The sequence below is a fragment of the Xylocopa sonorina genome, chromosome 6 (assembly GCF_050948175.1).
Source record: "Xylocopa sonorina isolate GNS202 chromosome 6, iyXylSono1_principal, whole genome shotgun sequence".
Taxonomy (NCBI): Eukaryota; Metazoa; Arthropoda; class Insecta; order Hymenoptera; family Apidae; genus Xylocopa; species Xylocopa sonorina.
The window spans coordinates 5,452,901-5,472,673 of record NC_135198.1 but is presented as its reverse complement, the minus strand read 5'-3'; the positions used below and the strand labels follow the sequence as shown (position 1 = coordinate 5,472,673).

Below are 19,773 nucleotides of genomic sequence, written 5' to 3'. Positions count from 1 at the left end.
TATCATTAAGAAATATCTCTAAAATGTATATGCACGTAATGGATACTGTAATTACAACAAATTACTACCCTTTAATAATTTAAATAAAATTCCTAAAATTTTCAAAGGCCAGGTACATTGCAAAGCAGCTAATTTGACGACTGTTCTATAATTAACACTGCCATCTTTAACGCAAACAAATCTGTAGACCGCCGTACGCAACGAGCCATCCGAACGCGCCGCTAACGAAACCCACTTAAGGGTAGAAAATCCATAAATCTAAGTCTCGAGATGGATCGTAAACGTCGGGACGGTTTCAGAAGCGAAGCCGGAAGAGGCTGTCAAACAGACGCATTTATAAGCGAAGTTTCATCGCTGTCGCTCGATGGTATTTCATCAGCGATACGGGGAACGCGGGAACGAAAAAAGGAGAGCCTTCAGCGGGGGTAAAACAAAAAAAAAAAAAAAAAAAAAAAGAAAAAAGAAGATCCGCGCGCAATAAGCGAAACGTTTAACCGAGTCGAGGCTTTACTTTAATCGACGTCGCGGGTATTTATGCTTTCCGCGCGACTGACAGCCGAGTTCAGCATCGAACATCCACGGTCGAGCGGCGTGAAACGGGCCGCTAACGAAGTCCCCGAGCCCCGAGGAAGATCCACCTTTTAAGTCCGCCGGCTCAAGGCATTTAACCGCGAGCGTGGCTAACTTCGCCGCGGTGATCGAAGAAAAATATCGAGTGTACTGGACCGGTTCCAAGATCAGGTTCGATCGGCTGCCGAGTCCAGCAACTGGCGCAGTAATTCCCAAGAGATTAGAGAGACGCGGGGAAACTAATTTATGGTAGTCGAAATTCTGCTCGGCGGAGGGCCGCGTTCGTCCGCTTGTGGACGCACACGGACGTGCCCGCGCTACGAACACGCACGTACGAGTGCGCAAAACTTGGTGGAAGCGGTTCTCGTTTTGGCCTGTTTTGGCCTGTTTCGACCATTTACGGGGGAGACAGTTGCGCTAACAGGGAACACGCTATGCTCGTTGCGGCAAGGATAAGATTAGAGGACGATATGATCGTAATATCGTGGGTTCGGTTGGTTTGGAAATCGTGGTGCGAGCGGAGGACTGCTGACTTTTTGTGCGAAGTCGAAATCGTAGAGTTAGTCTACGTATGAGATAAGTAACTTGTATTTTAATAATGCATTTACGTATTTAGCTTGGAAATTAGCATACTTAATAACGTCACAAATTTTGAATCCATGATAGTATATTTAAATATACTATAATAATTATTCTATCGTTAAAGCCAATTTTGATTAGTTTTCAAATAAATCGTCTTGCTTACTGATCGAATTCGATTTTTCTAAGAGTGGATTAAAAATAGATAATTAAACTGAGATTACGTTTGGTTGTTCGAACGCTTCACACTTTGGTTATGTAAAATATATTTAAAAGACATACACGCGTGGTTTGAAGCCGACATCATTGTACATATGTCACAGGATGCGAAATGAGTTGACAGTAAATCTGCTTTTCCTCCAATTTCAAGTACTCCATTCAATCATTCTCCTCTAAGTAGGATTATACTGGCACAAACTAAAACAATGGCTTCTTAGACGTACGGATCAAGCTTAAGTGCTTGAATTTTGACTACACAAACGACGCTGAATTCTCGTAGGTGTGTATTACCTCACGCAAAGCGCGGTTAATTATTCTCCACTGTATACGCGACATAAATAATTCCCATTTAAATTAGAAATTATTAGCTTCTGATTGTAGTAAAAATTTATTGTACGGAAACTGTAATAATTTGTCGCTGTTTGCTCTATATTCATACAAAATACCATAGACATATCGGTTTCTAACGACAATTGATAGTGGATAACAGCCACAAACCGTTTTCATTCCTAAGAAAAATCGTTACCTCAACATCGACCTAACAACGCGATAAAATAAAAAAAAAAAATCCAGCAAACAACGCGATATCTCCTCCAATAATTTGTTGCTAACCTCGTCCGAAATAATCGTATCAGGCGAAATAGCTTAACAAGATAGAAAGCGTGCACGCTGGGAAAGTACCTGACCTCTCACCTTATTTCGTGCGAACAGCACCACAGCTTCTTTGTAATCCCAGCACGCGAATCGAATTTAAGAAAGCCAACGGGCAACGTTTGCCGAACTTGCTACCAGAATTTTCGTAGCCTCATCTACACGGTACATTGTTCGACGAGATCGTTATCGCGTTCCATCCTCTAACAACGACTCGCGAGCCATCGAATACCATCGACGCGTATCGAGCGGTCCACGATGAATCTCCGCGCTCTGCGAGCAATAACGCAAAAAAAAAACGAGAAAAAGAAGAAAAAAGGAGAAAGAAAAGAAAGAAAAAAAAAAAAATATCGATAACCTCTTTGAGCCAAAGCGGAGGCGAGTCTTTCGAGCTTGCATTTGGCTGCTCTCGGTAATGGGAGCAGACGGCGAATAGCGGAAGCGCTTGAGCGTCGGAGCGGAAGAGCCGATCCCTTACGGCGGATCGCGCGAAAGAGCCGCGAATAGTTTCCTCGCGGCTCGGAAATCTGAGCGCGCGGAATCGAGTTTAAGAAAGTCGAGGCGAGGAGTCAGTCAGTCAGCCAGTCAGTCGTCAACGGCGGTAGTTTGTGAAATCGCAGGATACCGGGTGTACGCGTCGTCGGTACGGCTGTCAGAGGACGCAAGCGCGCTCGCGCCCCTTATCGAGTTCGAGAGCAAAAGCGACGGCTGCGGGTGATAGTGGCGGTGGTTCACGTATAGAGCGTGGGAATGGTTGGGCGGACGGCGGAGGGTGAAAACAGGCGGGCGAGAGCGAGACGATACGACGGAAGGGTGGAGGGTTGGCGGTAGGTGGTGGCGGCGCGCAGCCAGGTTCGTGGCTGAAGGGAGAGGAAGCGAGGCGGCCAGGGGGTGAACGAGGACGAAGAGGAGAGAGGCGAGCGCAGCTACGAGTCGGCCGCCGCAGTGTTTGTCAGTCCTTCGTATGGACATCACGTCTGACGCGGCTGATAGTCTGCTCGCGCTCTGGGAACCGTGTATACGCTGCTCAAGTTTTGGCGGCATCCATCAGCGACGATCCGCGACGTGTCGCGCGTCGGACAACCCCGTCGATGAGCCACCGGACGTGCTTACGCTCGCTAGCGGGCCGAGCGTCCGGTACCGTTGTCGCCGCGGCGAGTAATTCTTGGATTAACCGGCAGCTCGAGATGTGAAGACGCCGCCGTTGGAAGCGATGTGGCTTCCGTTCATGCTGCTCGCCTTGATGGCGAGCGGTTCCGCGTGCCCGGATTTATGCGAGTGCCATCAGAGTGCCGTCGAAAGGGACTTGCCGGCGTTGGTACGCGTCAGGTGCCGCGGTCGCGCGCCAGGATTATCGGAGTTGCCGATCGAAACGAGGAGTCTTACCATAAGCGGTGTCGACGAGTACGACGTGATCGGTTTCTTCGACGAGCTGGAGATCAGCGAGTCGCTCGACGATTTCGAGATGATCGGCGCGTTCAACGAATTAGACGTGAACGGTACCATCGACGAGGGGGAGACCGGGAACTCGTCCGTACTCCCGTACCTCGACCAGCTAGCCCTGACGAACTGTTCGCTGGTGTCGTTCAACGTCTCGTGGAACGGTTTCGAGCGCGTCAGAGCGTTGAACCTGTCGCGCAACAATCTAGCGCGATTGACCGACGTATCGGTCGCCCGTGCGATGAATATGACCGAGCTGACGCGTCTCGACCTGTCGGACAACTCGTTGACAGTCGTGAGTGCCGGGACTTTTAGGACGCTTGCGGGATTGGTGCGATTGAGTTTGCGTGGGAACGAGATATCCGCCGTGCACGAGGACGCGTTCCGCGGTCTCGATCGGTTGGAGTTCCTCGATCTGTCGGACAACAGGCTGGCGGACCTGCCGGACAGTGCGTTGACGCCGCTCTACTCGTTGCAGAAGTTGGACCTCAGCGGGAATCAGCTGCAAGTTTTGGGTGCCAGGTGGTTCGAGAGCCTCGACAGATTGAGGGAGCTGGACGTGTCGAGGAACGGTTTGGCGCGGGCAGCCGCTGGGACTTTGCAACCGCTTCCGGGGTTATCGATACTGAAGCTGTCGGAGAATCCGCTCAAAGAAAAGGACGTGTCGCTGTTGCTGGGTACAGGCAGACGTTTGGAAACGGTGGACGCGTCTCGCACTGGTTTGGTCAGGGTTCCAGCCGCGTTAACGAGATCCGTCCGGGCGCTCCGGCTAGCCGGTAATAAGTTGACCACCATTCGTGGCGGTGACTTGGACAGTTATCCTCTTCTACGGATTCTGGACATCTCGGAGAACCGACTGATCGACATCGAGGATGACGCCCTCGGACGTTTGGAGGTGCTCGAGGAGCTGGACATATCTGGTAACGTTCTCGCGAAGATCCCGGGAAGCCTGCCTAACAGCCTGACCAATTTGAAACTCGAACGGAACCGGATAAAAGCTTTGAAGCTCGACGATCTGCAGGGGCTGTACAACCTGAGATCGCTGACGTTAAATAATAACGATATTAACGAGATCGAGGTGGGCGCGCTCGGTCAATTACCGGTGCTCAAAGAGCTCGATCTGTCCGATAATCCTATTAAAACATTACCGGCTAATACTCTAAGTGGACCAAGTAATCTCGCGGAGCTTCGTATGTCCGGATTAACTTCGCTGGTCCAGGGACAAGAGGAGCAAAGCGACATGGCGTTCCCGGTGCCTACGCCCGAAAAACTGGTCTTCCTCGACGTATCGAGGAGCCCTGTCCTGGCCAGGCAGCTTTTAGCAGATGACGCCGCGCTCTCCGCCTGCAAGAGCCTGCAAGAGCTGAACCTGTCGCGGACCAACGTCACCACTCTCAGGTTCGATCTGCCTTATATGCTTCCACAATTGCGCGCTCTGGACTTGAGCGGGAATTATTGGGATTGCACGGAGGAGCTGTACTGGCTCGGTGAATGGCTGCGGCAACACGGACGACTGAATAAAGGCGTTCAACCGGGTCAATGCGATACTCCGCGGGAATTGTCAGGATCGCTCCTCTACGAATTACCAGCACCACCGAGCCCTCTTCCAACCACGCTGCCAACCGCCACGCTCACCGCCTCGACGTTATCGATTCTATCTCTGATCGAGCTCACGTCCCGTTTCAACAAACTGAACGCGTCTTCCAGCACATCCGCAAGCGAGTCCAAAGTGGCCATCGACGCTGTCAATGAATCTATCACGGCCAACGACACGAAACACACCGCGTACACGGATTGGAATCGCGGCGTCGCTTCGAGCGTACCAAAACCCACCCCTACGCCCTCGCCTAATGAGACTCATTTTTACGAAGCGCCCACGTCGTTTCGAAACGTTACTACCTCGACGGAGGAGCGGAACGGGCGAAATTCCAGCGAGAAACTCGTCGAACTCGATCGGACCTCGGCGGAGATTAAAAATTCAATTATAGACGTCGCCGAGCTGTCGTACCGTAGGAGGGGCGAGGGCAAACCGTCAATTATTAGGATGGAAGACGACGCGGAACCGGGGACCCTGGATAATCGTGTAGACGGTAAGAGGGAGAGGAACAGAGGATCGAGTAAACTTAGCGTATCGCTGGGCAGGATCGCCTCTTTGAAGTTATCCAAACTCGCGTCGCTGAAGGAGGATCTCGAGGGGTTGGGCGACGGGGGTGGGAAGAAGACGGCCGAGAAGTACTCGAAGAAACTGAACAATCTGACAAAAGAGGACTCCGCGCCTGGGAACGGGCCTGATTCGAATACGATAGCGGAGGAATTGAATAGTCGAGCGACTGATTCCGACGCGAGAGTCTCCGAGGCTTTGTCGGCTGGCGCTCATCCGGGCATGTTGGTGCTGGCTGGTGCAGCTCTTGGCGCCGCAGCCGCGCTCACTGTAGTGCTGTCGCGACGGGCCACGGTGCGACGGAGGGACAGGTATCATCGTCACGAGAACATCGAGGTGCACACGCTCACTCCGACCACCGAACGTTGGTGACCAGAGTCCGAGCACTCTCGATTATTCGACAGGAATAAACGGCTGGACAGCGAGGACTACGAGGGGCGCGTCGAAATTTTGTCAATATTGTCCCAACAATCGTACCGTGGCTGACGGGCACCAACGCCGGGAAGACGTTCAATTAATTCATTATTTTTCACCGAAAGTTGAAAACCTCTCTGAAAACGCGGGTGGCACAGACGTGATGCGACTGGCGAACACACGAACACACATGCACACTCGATCACAGACACACGTTCGAAACGGGTGCGTCCCGCTACCGTTCCGAGGGTAGGCGAAACAGACTTTTCCACTTCGAAATCAAAATTAATTCGCTTAACCATTCTTTCGACGAGGTATCACCATCGAACGGAGCAGCTCTGAAACTCGTACGAGCGAGCGTATACCGTGCGGAATCGGCGAGCGGAGGCGGCTGAGGTGTATACGGAGCTCGAGCAGATCACCTTACTCGTCCACGTGAAAACCGGGTAGTAGTTCCCGCGTAACCATCAGAGTCGACTTCGGTCCGTCGGGAAATACCGAGCACGCGAGAAAGTTCAGCGAAGGAAACTGTTGGCCGGAATCCCACGGAGCCTACGGTACATCTCCCGATACGAATCTCCACGGTACGGTAAACTTCGGCCAGGGCTGAAGGTTGGTTGCGTTTCTGAAAGAAATTAGTGTTCTCATCGGGTGGCCGACTAAACAGAGATTGCTTGTTCAACAGGGAGTGTCGAAAGAACGGGACGCGGTCGTGGCCGTGAAACGAGCCTGGGACATCGATCCTCCTCTCCGCGCTCTAGATCCGACGCCGCGGATGGCTCTGGTACCAAACTCGCGGGTGGCAATAATTAGAAAGCATCGATCCCAGCCGATCGAAACGTTAAATAGCACAGAGACACTCACACACAGATACACACACATACACACACACAGTGACAATAATAATTGTAACGTGCCGCGTTTCTGGATTGGACTGCTCGTCGCACGTTCGTGGACGCCTCCGTGAAGGGGGTGGAAACGGGGTTGGTGCCACGTACGAAGGGAACGTGCGAGAACCAGGCGAGATGGGTGGTAGGGAGGAGGGAAGATTGCGAGAAGAAATTGGTGGTGGACGGGCGGGGAACGTGCCGGTGTGAAATTCGCGGTGGCGAATTGTACGTTTGAATGACAGTGGCAGACAGGAAGCGGGAACCATTGGTGGCCGGAGAAACTTTTATCGAGCGAGAAGGAGAACGAGTGCAAAGGGGTGCAAGCGAGGACAAGGGTCCGGGAGAGTGTGAGAGGGACGAGTGGAGAGGTTCGAGAGCGAGCATGGGAGAGAAAGAGAGGATGCGTGTGAGAGAGAAATGATCGCGAGGTGGTAACCGTTCTCAATGGCGGCAACACCGAGTGTACAGAAACGTAGCTTTGGGACTTAATTCTGACGGCTTGGCCGGCAGCCAGGACTCCTTAACGTACAGTAAAAAACAGAGGATAAGAGTGAAAGAGATCAGATAGGAAATAACGAAGAGGCTAGACATTATCTTTCGTAAAATAACCAGTGTCAAAGTACCGCTATGATAATAAACCGATGTACAAAGATGCAAATTTTTCGATTCCTTTCATCGCCTCTCACCGATCACTTTTTATTTTCCGTTCGACGTCTGAATGTTCCATGTCGAAGCTGTGTTAGTTTGTTTAACGCGTACATTATTTGCATTTATTTCGATTATAGAAATTGATGAAATTAAAGCAAGTATTACAACACGCCAAAATATACAATTAACGAATAATAACCACAAAGTACAGGTAAGTTGATTTCTTTTTGTGTGTGTTTAGAGTTTCACTTATTTGTTACGTCAATGGTCTTTTTTGGTGAGATCAATCACGAAATTTATCTCGATGTCAGAAATTTTATCGCAATGCCTGACACGACCGAGAAATTTTATTTCTTTCGTTTTACGATGCAGACTTTACATGTTTGCCATTTACTATTTGCATTTGAGAAGTACGTCTACGTTAATATTTTTTTTTTTATATTGGAGCGATAATTAGGAACAGAATTTATTATGGAAACATAAGTTTTCTTTTTTTAAGAAAACTTTTATCTTCTAGTCTCCTATTTAACTTGTTAATTTATCGAATTTATAAATGTTCACACCTGCATAATTGGCACATCGCGTTAACAATGAAATAATATTTATGATATTCGTCTACATTTTATAATTTTTTTATTTTTTATTTTATTGTAGATGTATAATATTCTATACACCTACAATATACTTAAAATACTATCATCATTATTATACACAAACGTATACACATTTATATCGATTATTGTAACGCATGATCGTATTTACTTGTGTTATGAACATGTACTCATTTATTATAAAACAATATATACACCATCTCTTGTGTACATTAGCAGAAAATTATATTGTGATTTCTATTTTTAATTATAATCTATTTGTTTATATAAATGTATATACATTATATAAAAAAATATATTTATGTAGAACCAGATAATCATTTATACAAACTGTGAGAATTTAATTACCTGAATATATTTATAAAGAGAATATAGGTATCAATGACTATGAGTTGGTTCTTTGGCTCTCATCTATTTTTGAAAATAAATTAGGAACTTATTTTTTGGAATACTGCCAAGTTTCTTTATCATATTATACTGGATATCCGTGATGTCAGAGACAAGAATTTTAATCATTTACCACTGACTGTCAAACCATGTGTTCATTAAAATTCAATTCTCAAAATATAACAATATGTTTGTTAAACTCTACATGCAGTTATTAAGAATATATTAAATTGCACCAAAATTCTAGTACATTTCTTTAAATTTGGATTCTATACGTTTCCCTTTTACATTTAATAATATCCACAAAAACTGAAAAATCCTAATCTCTTCTTCAATACCCAAAATTTCCACTGTCGCCAAATCGGATCGAAGAAGCAATCAATTTTCTGATAAAAAGAATCTCACAAGAATCGCACTGCAAATCCCACGAGCACACAGTTCACATCCACCTTGATTCCTTTCACAGCATTCAACCAACAAATAATTCAACCCACTTGCGGTTTGTGCATACACTACACAGTTCAGTTATATGCAAACACAATTAGAACCGTGATTATAATCAAATCGCAACACGACGAGAGACGGTGCACGGCCATTCTGAAAATCGAATTGTCGCACCTCGTCTATGCACCAGCGCCAGAAAACGGGATTACATAGAAAATGCGACCAATTTTTTCCTCAAATGTGTCTAACTATTTATCCTATTCTCGCGTGAACGAGTTTCGAGAACAGATGAAAATCGTCGAGCCTGCTATTGCGTTAATCGCCAGCACCAACCGATCCTATTAAGTCGCACAAAGACCTCGACTAAAGAATCGTATATTCCTTCGGTAAAGAGTTCTTTCCGGTGACGCCAGTAATGCATTATTGGTTCGAGGCGTGAAATAAGGCGACGAGGAAAGAAGCGGAGTCAGGAAGTGTCGGGAAGGAAGATCGACAGCTGTCGGGAAAACCTGAGCCTCTCGAGATAAGGCTGGTATCCGGTTCGATTCGAGATACAAGAATTTCACGCTTTCAGTCATTTATCGAGCAAACAGATTTCCCGCATCTGCCGTGGAACGTCTCGCGCTCCCGTATTTCCTGGGGAGGCAGTCTGATGGGAACCGAGAGGATCCGCGCGGGTTAATGTAAAATCGCGATTGTTTACCTGCTGCGATGCAAATATTATTTGCACAGCGTGTCATTCTGTGTCGTCAAGTGTCGCGATTTTCACGAAATTTTTGCGAATACTGATATTGTTTTATATTAAGTTCGATCGGAATTTTTTGGCGACAATAATTTTAATTAATTTGAAAATTTTAGATTTTTAGTATGTACGAAGTTGGTGTAGGATGTGCATGTCTTTTTTTTTTATAGAACGTGGCAAATAAAATTTCAGGACACTTGTTATTTTCATTTTTGCGATTAATTTCTTTACGATTTGGAGAAACTTTGTCACGTTATCTAGAGAAGAATCTTTGCTATATGCCAGTGTCATACGTTATTAGATATTGTAAATATGTAGTTTAAAGTTTACTTTGACTATTGCGCAATTAAAAATTTGTCGCACATGTATACTGTTGCGTTACATCGTTCGCAAAAACAGTTTATACTTTTCAATCTGGCTCCATTTACCCAGGGAAGCCATTTGATAAATTACATTATCATACAATTACTTAATACCGTTTCGACGTTATCGCAACACGAAACTTAATTTGCAAATTTTATTTTCACTTTTACAGTAAAGCAATTCCTACTGATTCAATTATTGACCTCGCGCGGATACCTGCACTCTTCCGCTACGTGATGCATCGCGTTCGTTACGTTAAGCGTCACGTACAACCTCGGTCAAATTAGGACACTCGCTGAATTGTGCAGTAAATGATACCATTCATGAAATACATAAACTGTACTTTGTTCCATTTTATACTTCTAAGCACGTTTTGTTTATAATTCAAGTAAGTACTTCGCTTCCATAATATTTCTACAAATAAGACAGCACCAAATTTTGTATTTGCATTAGTGTTGCCATCTCTGTTTTAAGTTTTGTATACTTTTACTAACAATTGATAATTCAAGTTTAGTTTTAGAAACTAGAAAATCATAACGCACACGGCGTGTTGCTCGTCTCGAATGGGTTAAACGCGTTTTCGACAATAAATATTTTTGTTCTCGTGTTGGTGTGCAATTCAAATAGCTTCACATAAAACTTAAGTAAAATATCTATACGCATAGAGCTATTTTACCGTGTTTTTATTTAATAAAAATACATACGTATTATTGTAATTTATGTATTTCCAAGCTTTCACTTGTGGTGTGCCGCGGAATTGTCGAAAAAACGTTGGTAAACCGTGAAAGATGAAAAGTTGCGAAGCACTGCTGTACGTTACACATACATACACTAACATTACATATCATTGTATAAAAAATATCTCCAATCCGCTGGTATAACCAGAAATTATGTCAATCAATGTGGAATAACGTTCGCAGAAAAACGAATTTCGGAACATGATGGAAGTACTCGATTAACTGGCAATTTGGTACAACACGGGAGTGGCACAATCGACGGTAGAATACTCTGTACGAAAAATAAGTTGAAAATATAAAGAGGCACTTTTTCCATGCGAAGTTATTGGACCGATTAACTAAATAAATTGAATATTCAACATCAATTTATCCGGGAATGAAGTTTCATACGACAAAAAAACAGTCGCTCTACGTTCCAGGCTGGTTTTTCCGCGTAGAATAACCTCCTGCCGATTGTGCCACTCATATTGTATTCATTTGCCCGATAGCCAACCGCACTCTTGGAACTTTCAAACTCGATTTGCTCGAAAATTGGATCTCGAATGAAAAAATATTGTTTCGCATTTTCTTACTTTTCCCCATGCGAACTCGTCTCTTCACTGGTTGCTGCGCCCTTACAGCGCTCATTCTTACTCTATACAATCAGCATAAAAATAAAGACAATTAAACAACGCTAATTCAACGAATCGCAATGTCTACAATAATCCACAACGACGAAGATAAAAAGCAACTGCAAAACCGTCCACTAATCGATACCACGTTCTACCTCGCGTTCGCAGGGGGATGAGAAAACAGTTAGCGGACGCTTGACAGTGTCATCCCCTAATTCGCGCGGCGGCGTCCTTCAGCTGAAGGGAAATTGTAGCGACGTGAAAACACGTGGAAGAATCCTAGACGTTTTCAATTCCACCTCAGTTGGGGCGTTCCTCCGGCGGCTGGCTCGCGAGACCCCCATAAATTGCGATTTGCAAGAAATTAGAAAGGGGTGGGGCACGGTCCGAGTCGGTGGTGAACGAACACCAGCCTGCGGAAAAGTTTAATTTTCCCCGTCTTAATCTCAGTAATTTCATCCCCACGGCCGTCAGAAGTTTCGTCCCGCAGCGAATGTTAATCGCGTTGTCCGCGGCTCCACGTACAAAAGCGATAAGCAGAAAACCTGCTTACCCTCGAAGAATCAGATAACGTCGTCGGACGGAGGCATTAAAGGGAACGACGCGGCTGGGTCAGGGCCGCGCGACCGAAGGGATGGCCCTGGTGTCCGGGGCTATAAAATCACGGGACTTTGAAGGAACGTAAATGTTGCTACATGAATAATTCGAGGCGAGCGTTTCCCGGTTCCGTAGCCCGCGGCTGAATCTCCTGGAACATGGTAACGAGACCGCAACAAGGAAAAACGATATTTGGGAGAGCCGGAAAAGCAGCCGGGGTTGGTAACCGGCGATCCGTTGGAGAAAAGAGGAACGAAGATCGCCGTGGGTTGAGAGAGAGAGAGATAAGGGGGTGGTGGGAGAGAGAGAGAGGGTGTAGAACGAACGGGAAACCGTTCCTTAAGCCCTTGTTTAAATTTCCTATGGAATAACCCTTCGCAGCGGTGCAACTAGGAAATTTAATCACCGTATAGCGGCTCTCGGCTCACCCCGGGCTACGGAACTGGCAAATTCAGTAACATCTTGCAGAAGTTCGTTATCCCTACCCGCTGGGCTCGCGTTCGATTCCGGTTTACCCAGACGCCACTGCTATTTCGTAATATTGACTTCATCGATGAAAAACAGAATCCTGTTCCCGAACTTATCTGCATTCCCAGCCGCCGTCGAACCCACCCCCGTCGAGCTCCACCGTCCCCAACGATTCTCGACCATCCGTTCGTTCTAATAACGCGGACGATCGAGTGGATTTAGTTGTTGCCAAACACGTGCATGGAAAACCTCTGTAAATCGAGTTACACGAATTCGTGGTGTAGGTGCGACGGTTAAATAGCAATTTAAGTTGAGGAAAGCCGGGATAACGAGTCGCAGTACGTAGTCGAGGGTTGATACACCGGTTCTCTGTTCTTACGGTGCAAAAATTGTGTAACTACTGTGTCGTGATTAGAGTTCGTACCGTGATCAGAGTAAATTAGAATTTGGAAATTACGATCGAACGAAATGTCATTAATTTAACAAATAACCACACCTTTGATTACTGCTCTGATCAAGTTCCATTCATTTGCGACTCCAATTCTGATCAAGCTACCGGTTATAAAATAGTTGAAACATAGTTTTAGTATATATTGTTATGAATTCATTATGAATAAATTATATTGGTTAAAGTGTTGAAGCTTGTAACGGAGAAACTTCAAATTCTGATGAAGCCATAACGATGAACGCCTGGACAAACGTAATATACCGTATTTATATAGTGAGCAACGAGTCAGATGTATATTCGAAAAGATTAAACAAACTCTTTAGACCGTATAATTTTGCTGAGAGTGTATAATGAATTAAACGGCACCCCATTCCACCCTTTCTCTTAGACTCTCTCTCGTACCCCGTCTCACTCGCTCTCTCTCTCTCTCTCTCTCTCTGTCACCCCGCCCTCTTCTTTAATGAGTCAACTATTTCCTCGTTGGCGAGTCAAACGTTTCCTATATCAGAGAAGTTAAATACGGAACCCGATCCGAACTAATTATTCACGATACCTCAATTAATCCTTGCTCCACGTGCAAAAACGCAGCCATGTGATTTGCTAATTACACGCTGCGCGGAGCAAAAATCTGTGATGAGAAATATATTAACAACATCTGTAATTAGGTACACGTGACTTCTCAAATTTTAGAAAGCATCTAGTGTAATTTCAAATCGTAATATATGAAATCCGTTTTCAACTGCTTCTTCATTATCGGGTGCCCTAATTATGAAATTTTTCATCAGAGAATAAAATTCTCAGATATGTAAACATTTAAATTTCAAATGCGTTGCATTTGAAATGTTGCATGTTGATTTATGAAAAACAATGTAACCATAATTACGGACTATAATTGACATAACACTACTTTTATTACCACACAATTACACTATACATACTTAACACAAATTACTAATCAAAATATTGATTTTCTTGCAAGGGTAACCGTACAAAAGCGTATTTCAAAATACACCATCGACCCTATCCATTAACGTAATTACGTGGTCATTATTAGTACCGATGAGCTGTCGACCTTTATATACGCATATCATATAACAGGTGCGTGGTACAAATATTATCAACTACAAACCGCACGTCGAAATAAACGGAAACCCAGAAACAAGCGCCAAAGAGATAGAGAAATCCACGTAACAATTATCTAACCGAAAATTGTCATCAATCAAATGTGATTGCCACTCGAGAACGCAGCAAGCAAGCGAATCCTTGCCAGTGAAGCTAACGTCAGCGGTTCCAAGGTAACCCTGAACAGGGTGAGGTTAAATGGTAATTTAGGCGGTTTAATTCGCTCGAATCTCTTAAGTTCGAGTGGACATTAATCGTGGGACAGCCTTCCATAATACCATCCCGAACAGGGAGCGAGGCTCTCTGAAGAAGAGCCAGAGCCAAGGTGGACTAGGTTTACACAGCGGCGAGGAGGTGAGATCCACTTTATCTCATCTCCTGTGTCCGCAAACCAACCCCCTCGATGATTAGGGTCACTCGCCGTGCAGCCGGAGGAGACCAGCGTGGCCTTTTTATTTACCTTTCAACCGAATGCGACCTGACGTGCGAAAAATCTGGGCTACTCGGCTCCGATTAAACTTATAATCGAAACGTCCGACACGCGAACTTATCGGATCGTTCCCCGGAGCTGCCGCAGAAATTTCGTTTCGGATATATCGCTGGCAAACTGATTTATTGAACGCTGCCTGGATGGGAGGATCACGCGAAGACTCGAGCGACGTTTATATTTATTAATACGATGCTTCAGCAATTTTTTTTTTCTTTTTTTAGGTTGTTGACACGAAATTGCGGGGCAATTAATTTGTTATTTGTCGTTCGCGTAATTCTGTATTGTAGTTGTGCGTTAAAAATGAAAATTACCGGTAGACCTTTGATGATTTTCATTCCTTTACATTCGATCAATTGATTAAATAATTTTTTCGATTATTGGTTTTGATCAAATTGCTTTTATCTTTATCGAATACACTATTCTTTTATTTTCAGTAATTTAACTGGTTTGTAGAAATGCGTGAAACTTATTTTGAAAAGAAATGGAGATACTTTGTATGCAAGTTTTTGTAGTTTTTAAACGTTAAATGAAATCGATATTTTGTATAATGTAAATGGTGCAATAATGCTGCATTATTGATTATTTAAATATAATAGTTGAAATGAAGTATGGCTCCCAAGTATGACCTCTAAAATCAACGTAACGCGTGCAATCGCAGCCTCGAAAATTTTTCTAAACGCACGTACATACGTATCACGTTAAACTCTAAAAACAAGCAAACGTACGCAATAACCCCTTCGCAAGTGGTACGTGAACAGCCCACTAAATAATTACATCACGAGGCTAACGCAGATTTGTGCAATTAGCAGTATAAAAGCAAGAAAAAAAAGGAACAGGTAGAAACACACCGGCTAACAGATCGCGAACACGCCAGATAAAAAAAAAAAAAGAACAAAGTGCTGTTGCAATTAAATGTTCATTAAACCTATATGCAGAGCTCTCTGTAGGAGAAAAATCAGTGGAACGTGCTATGTCCACTGAACGTTATAATTTTCACATTTTTCTACCGCACGTGGCGCAGGAATGTGCGACACCTATTTTAATTACAAAATTCTGGGAGTACTGTTGCGTTTTTGCTAAAAGTTATGTACGATTGTTAAAAATATTGAAATCAGGAATCAATTACTTCGAAATTTTCCTGCTGGAATAATTTCAAGTGTCACCAAGTGTTAAAAATACAAATGTCAACTTTAATTGTAAAATCAGCTGATCAGGATTCTCCTTATCTACTGACATTTGTCAATAGCAAAATTTTTATTGAGTTACTGTTTGTAGCCAATTAATTTAAATTCATACACTCGTATCCTACTTTACACAATTACTTATTTCTCTCACACAGATATAAATAAATTGTACTGCAATCCGTTGGACTATTTGAAAAATGTTCCATGTAAAATCGAATACTATGGAACGATTAAATATTCTTTTAAAACAAATTGATGGGTTGCAGATTTGCTTGTTGTTTATACGCTTATTCTACAGTCAACACTAAAAATAATATCATCAAACTGTCTCAAAATAAACTTAACTTAAGCTAACCTGAAATTGCTCTGGCTGGCCAGGTACCTTCCATAATATATCTCTGCAGTTACCTTCTTGCCTCGCGCTCTCGCTGCTGATAATTTTCTTGTCGACACTGCTGTCACCTGTCTCAATTAAACAGCTTGCAAAACGATTCACGCAGCGAATGTTCGCGTATTAGACTTTTTATCGTCCTCGTTGAGACCAGGCGTCCTTCTGCATTAATGATTTACTTCAAGCAACGAGATTCTCCATTTTCAGGTGTATTATAAACTTTAAACCAGTCTGTATGCACAATTCTTTGACTGCATGTTTAATCCAACCAAAATTCAATAGCATATTTCTTCACGTATGATTCCTTGCATTTATACCATAAAGAGTGAAATCATTTTCAAGAATAAAAAATATTTATTGCAATGGACAAATTCATATTAGAAAATCTGAATCTTATTAAAAAATCACGCTTTTCTTATTTTATAGAATAGTGCATGTTTAAAATGCAATGATTAAAAATAAATTAGCATACAGAGAAAGAAGACACAGCTTGTGATTTTGGAAAGAAAAGGGGACCTTCTGGTTTAGAATAAGCGATCGCCAATATTCTTTCTGATCCGACTTTCTGACAACGTGACTCGTATAGCAAACACGTTTGCTTCGAATACTTCTCTCGAAGAAATAAAGTAAAGAAAATATCGTTTTATTGCATTAACCACCGTCTAATTCCAATAATGAAAAAAGCCTAAACTCGAGTAGTGCACGAGGTTGAAACTGTGCTGTTCTGTGAAACGCGAGGCAACTGACAAATGATTGCAGCAGAACGGGCTGAAGGGACGATGCTGCACACTTGGCAGAGATCATAAGAAAATCCCCGCGATGCACGGCGGAGGCCCTACACAAAAATAGTTGCGCGACTACACTGTTGAGGAAGCTCGCGAGGTTCGTGTCTTTGAAATAAAGTATGATGCAGCCGGTGGAAGAGAAAAAGCAGGCAGGAGAGGCACGGATTCCTCTCGCGACCCGTGCAAGAAATTCGTAACGCGAAACACCGGAACTTTACTCGTTTTACTCCATACGCGAGCGTTAAACTCTTTACAGCCTGAAAATTGCTTCTGAACAATTTAATGTCGATAGTTTCACCTAACGCTGCGTGTGTATCACGGTTCAAATTATGAGTAGTACACGGTCCTCGAGCTCTATAAAAGGGGATGTTCATGCGCGCGATTTTATCGTACGACACTGTCGAATGTATATCCCTTAGTAACTTGAAACACCTTCTATTCTCGTCGAATTTCTATTGCAACTATATCATTCATATGCAAGTACGTTTGATTAAATTCTTAATATATTTCTATTATTGTCGATATCAAATTAAGGTATTTTTATAACGTATCAGTTGTATGTAATTATAATTTGAATATCACAGCGTGCAATTGACACGTATTTCGCAACACAAATTGCACACGAATGCAATTAAATATTGTTGAAATTGAATTAAAATATAAAATGGAAACACGATTTTTTGATTCCCTCGCGCAGACACGTAGGTAATCTGGCTCATCGTCACTTTGATTTATTTATTTGTATGCGCATGACAACTGCACAAAGGGTGTTAAATAAAAATAGTAATTTTCGCGCCATTGTTCCTGTTTATACAATCCCCTTCTCTCGGTGACGGCCGCCCAGTCACGGTCCCTATTCGGCCGCACTATTTGCACATTTTGGTGATTAAGTGTCCGCATTTATCAGGACCTGTGTGTCGCAGTTTACCCGTCAAAGCGAAATCGCGTGTAACACGTTCGGTTGACAGGTAAATGTAAATTCTTCGTTCGTGAATATGGAACAGCGAAAATCTACCGTCGGCCAACAACGTTTAACAGTCCTCGCGGACTCTTTTCATATGCGATCGACGCCGCTGCGGCGACAATTCCTCGGAAATAATCAGTCTCGCTAATTGACTTTAGTATCTGGACGTACTGTCAGTTCACGCGATGGCTGGTCGACGATCATTGAGAGAAAAATAGAGGATTAAGAAAATTCGTTTCAGAAACTAATACCTACATATTATTTACTCGAAGCATGTTTCATAATCTTATTTGTCAAACAAGACATTTAATTTGTCAAACAAGATTCTCATTGATCAGTATAAATACTGACAACAGCAAGCGAAATATCTCTCCAGTCCTTCTTCCTTCTTAGCCTAGATTCCCTAACTTAAATTCTACTCATCGCATTCAGGAGAAACAAGAAGGAACTCCGTTACAAATTTAACATCATTTCAATATCATTACAGTAAAAACTAAATAACTCAGAATAGAAATAATTCTCTCCATCAGAAAGAATAAAAAAATCATCGCTCTATTAAAAAAGAGAACTTCCTACACTCATTTTCCTAAAAAAAAGGACTTCTCGCACACAAATACCTATCCACTAATATCCACTTTAATCTTACCTCAACTTCCACGATCGGTTTGAAAATGTTTCCGCGACAATCGCCAAGCATCCAGCACAGATAAACGAGCGTCAATCAGCATTCGGAATTATTGGTCGAAGCGCGATGCTGCGTGACTATCCGACCACCTAAATAATTGAAACCGATGGCTCCGTAAAATTCTGATCGGCGGTTACACACCGCGGCGCGCGGCTTTTGTCTCGTTCCCTAAAGTGGAAACGCCGAAGATCGATCCGGATTATATAGGGGGGACACGAGCGAACGATATTAACCAATGCCATGGAAATTGATTCGAATACGAGACCAGGGGATCATTGCGCGGGGGCGAAGTAGCGCCGCTGAAAAGAACGCCCGCAGCAGCGTCGAGGCGTCTGCGAATGCACCCCAGCGATACACCTGCACCCCCTCGATAATGCACGCCCGTTTAATCCGGTCGCTGATGCGTATAACGGGCTGATGAAAACTGAAAGCGAACTTTTGGAATCGTTCTGAGGAACGCGAAGGAAATCAGAGCCCGATCGATCATACAAATCAGCCGCGAAATTGTTACCGCTCCGCCGACGGTGCCGTTATTACGTCACGTTATGATGGAATATCATGCAGCGGTGATTTTACCCCCGTACATTGTGATGCGCTTCCTGGGAAAATGGAGTTCTGCGTAACGTTGTTTCTGTGGAACGTTTCACCGTATTTTATTGCATTCCGACAACTCTGTCGGGCTGCGATTTGCGTTGATTAAGGCGAAGTCGAGAACTTTTATTTAATTTTACTTGAGATTTCTCTTATGTATTGTGAAATGGAATCGTGAAATTTAGAACAAAATTGTACGAGACATGCCAGATTTGCATAAAAAAACGAGACGCGAAACAAGTCGCCAACCATTTCTGTGACACCGCACATACCAGCGATTCAAACAGCAACCGCGACTCGCAATGGCGATTCAGCTGGCCGCAGATTTACTGTCACGGGAGCTATGCCTCTAACTGTTCTAAACCATCGGCTATTTGATTCCGCGAAATATATTTTTAGCCCCGTTTTTGCCAGATTTAATTCTCTGTCTAATTTCAGCGATAAAATTTCTTGCATCTAAATTGTTTATCAACGGCTACAACTTTCAACTCTCTTCTCAACCCTCCTACACCGTCGTAGCTCAAAGTTCATTTCACCTAAACCCTACTTCCCACATTTCGCTTGTCTTCATCTTGTCACAC

The 19,773-nt window shown here is 43.9% G+C and overlaps 2 protein-coding genes across 2 annotated transcripts in view; one reads left to right on the top strand and one right to left on the bottom strand.

Moving 5' to 3' along the window:
* Positions 1-19,773, bottom strand: part of Timeout (circadian regulator timeout) — a 222,555-nt gene that overhangs the window by 160,395 nt on the left and 42,387 nt on the right. The gene's annotated exons all lie outside the window — the stretch shown is intronic.
* Positions 3,160-6,274, top strand: LOC143424518 (uncharacterized). The gene has a single exon (XM_076896637.1). It carries the CDS (start codon positions 3,233-3,235, stop codon positions 5,990-5,992), a length of 2,760 nt encoding a protein of 919 aa, XP_076752752.1. The 5' UTR covers positions 3,160-3,232; the 3' UTR covers positions 5,993-6,274.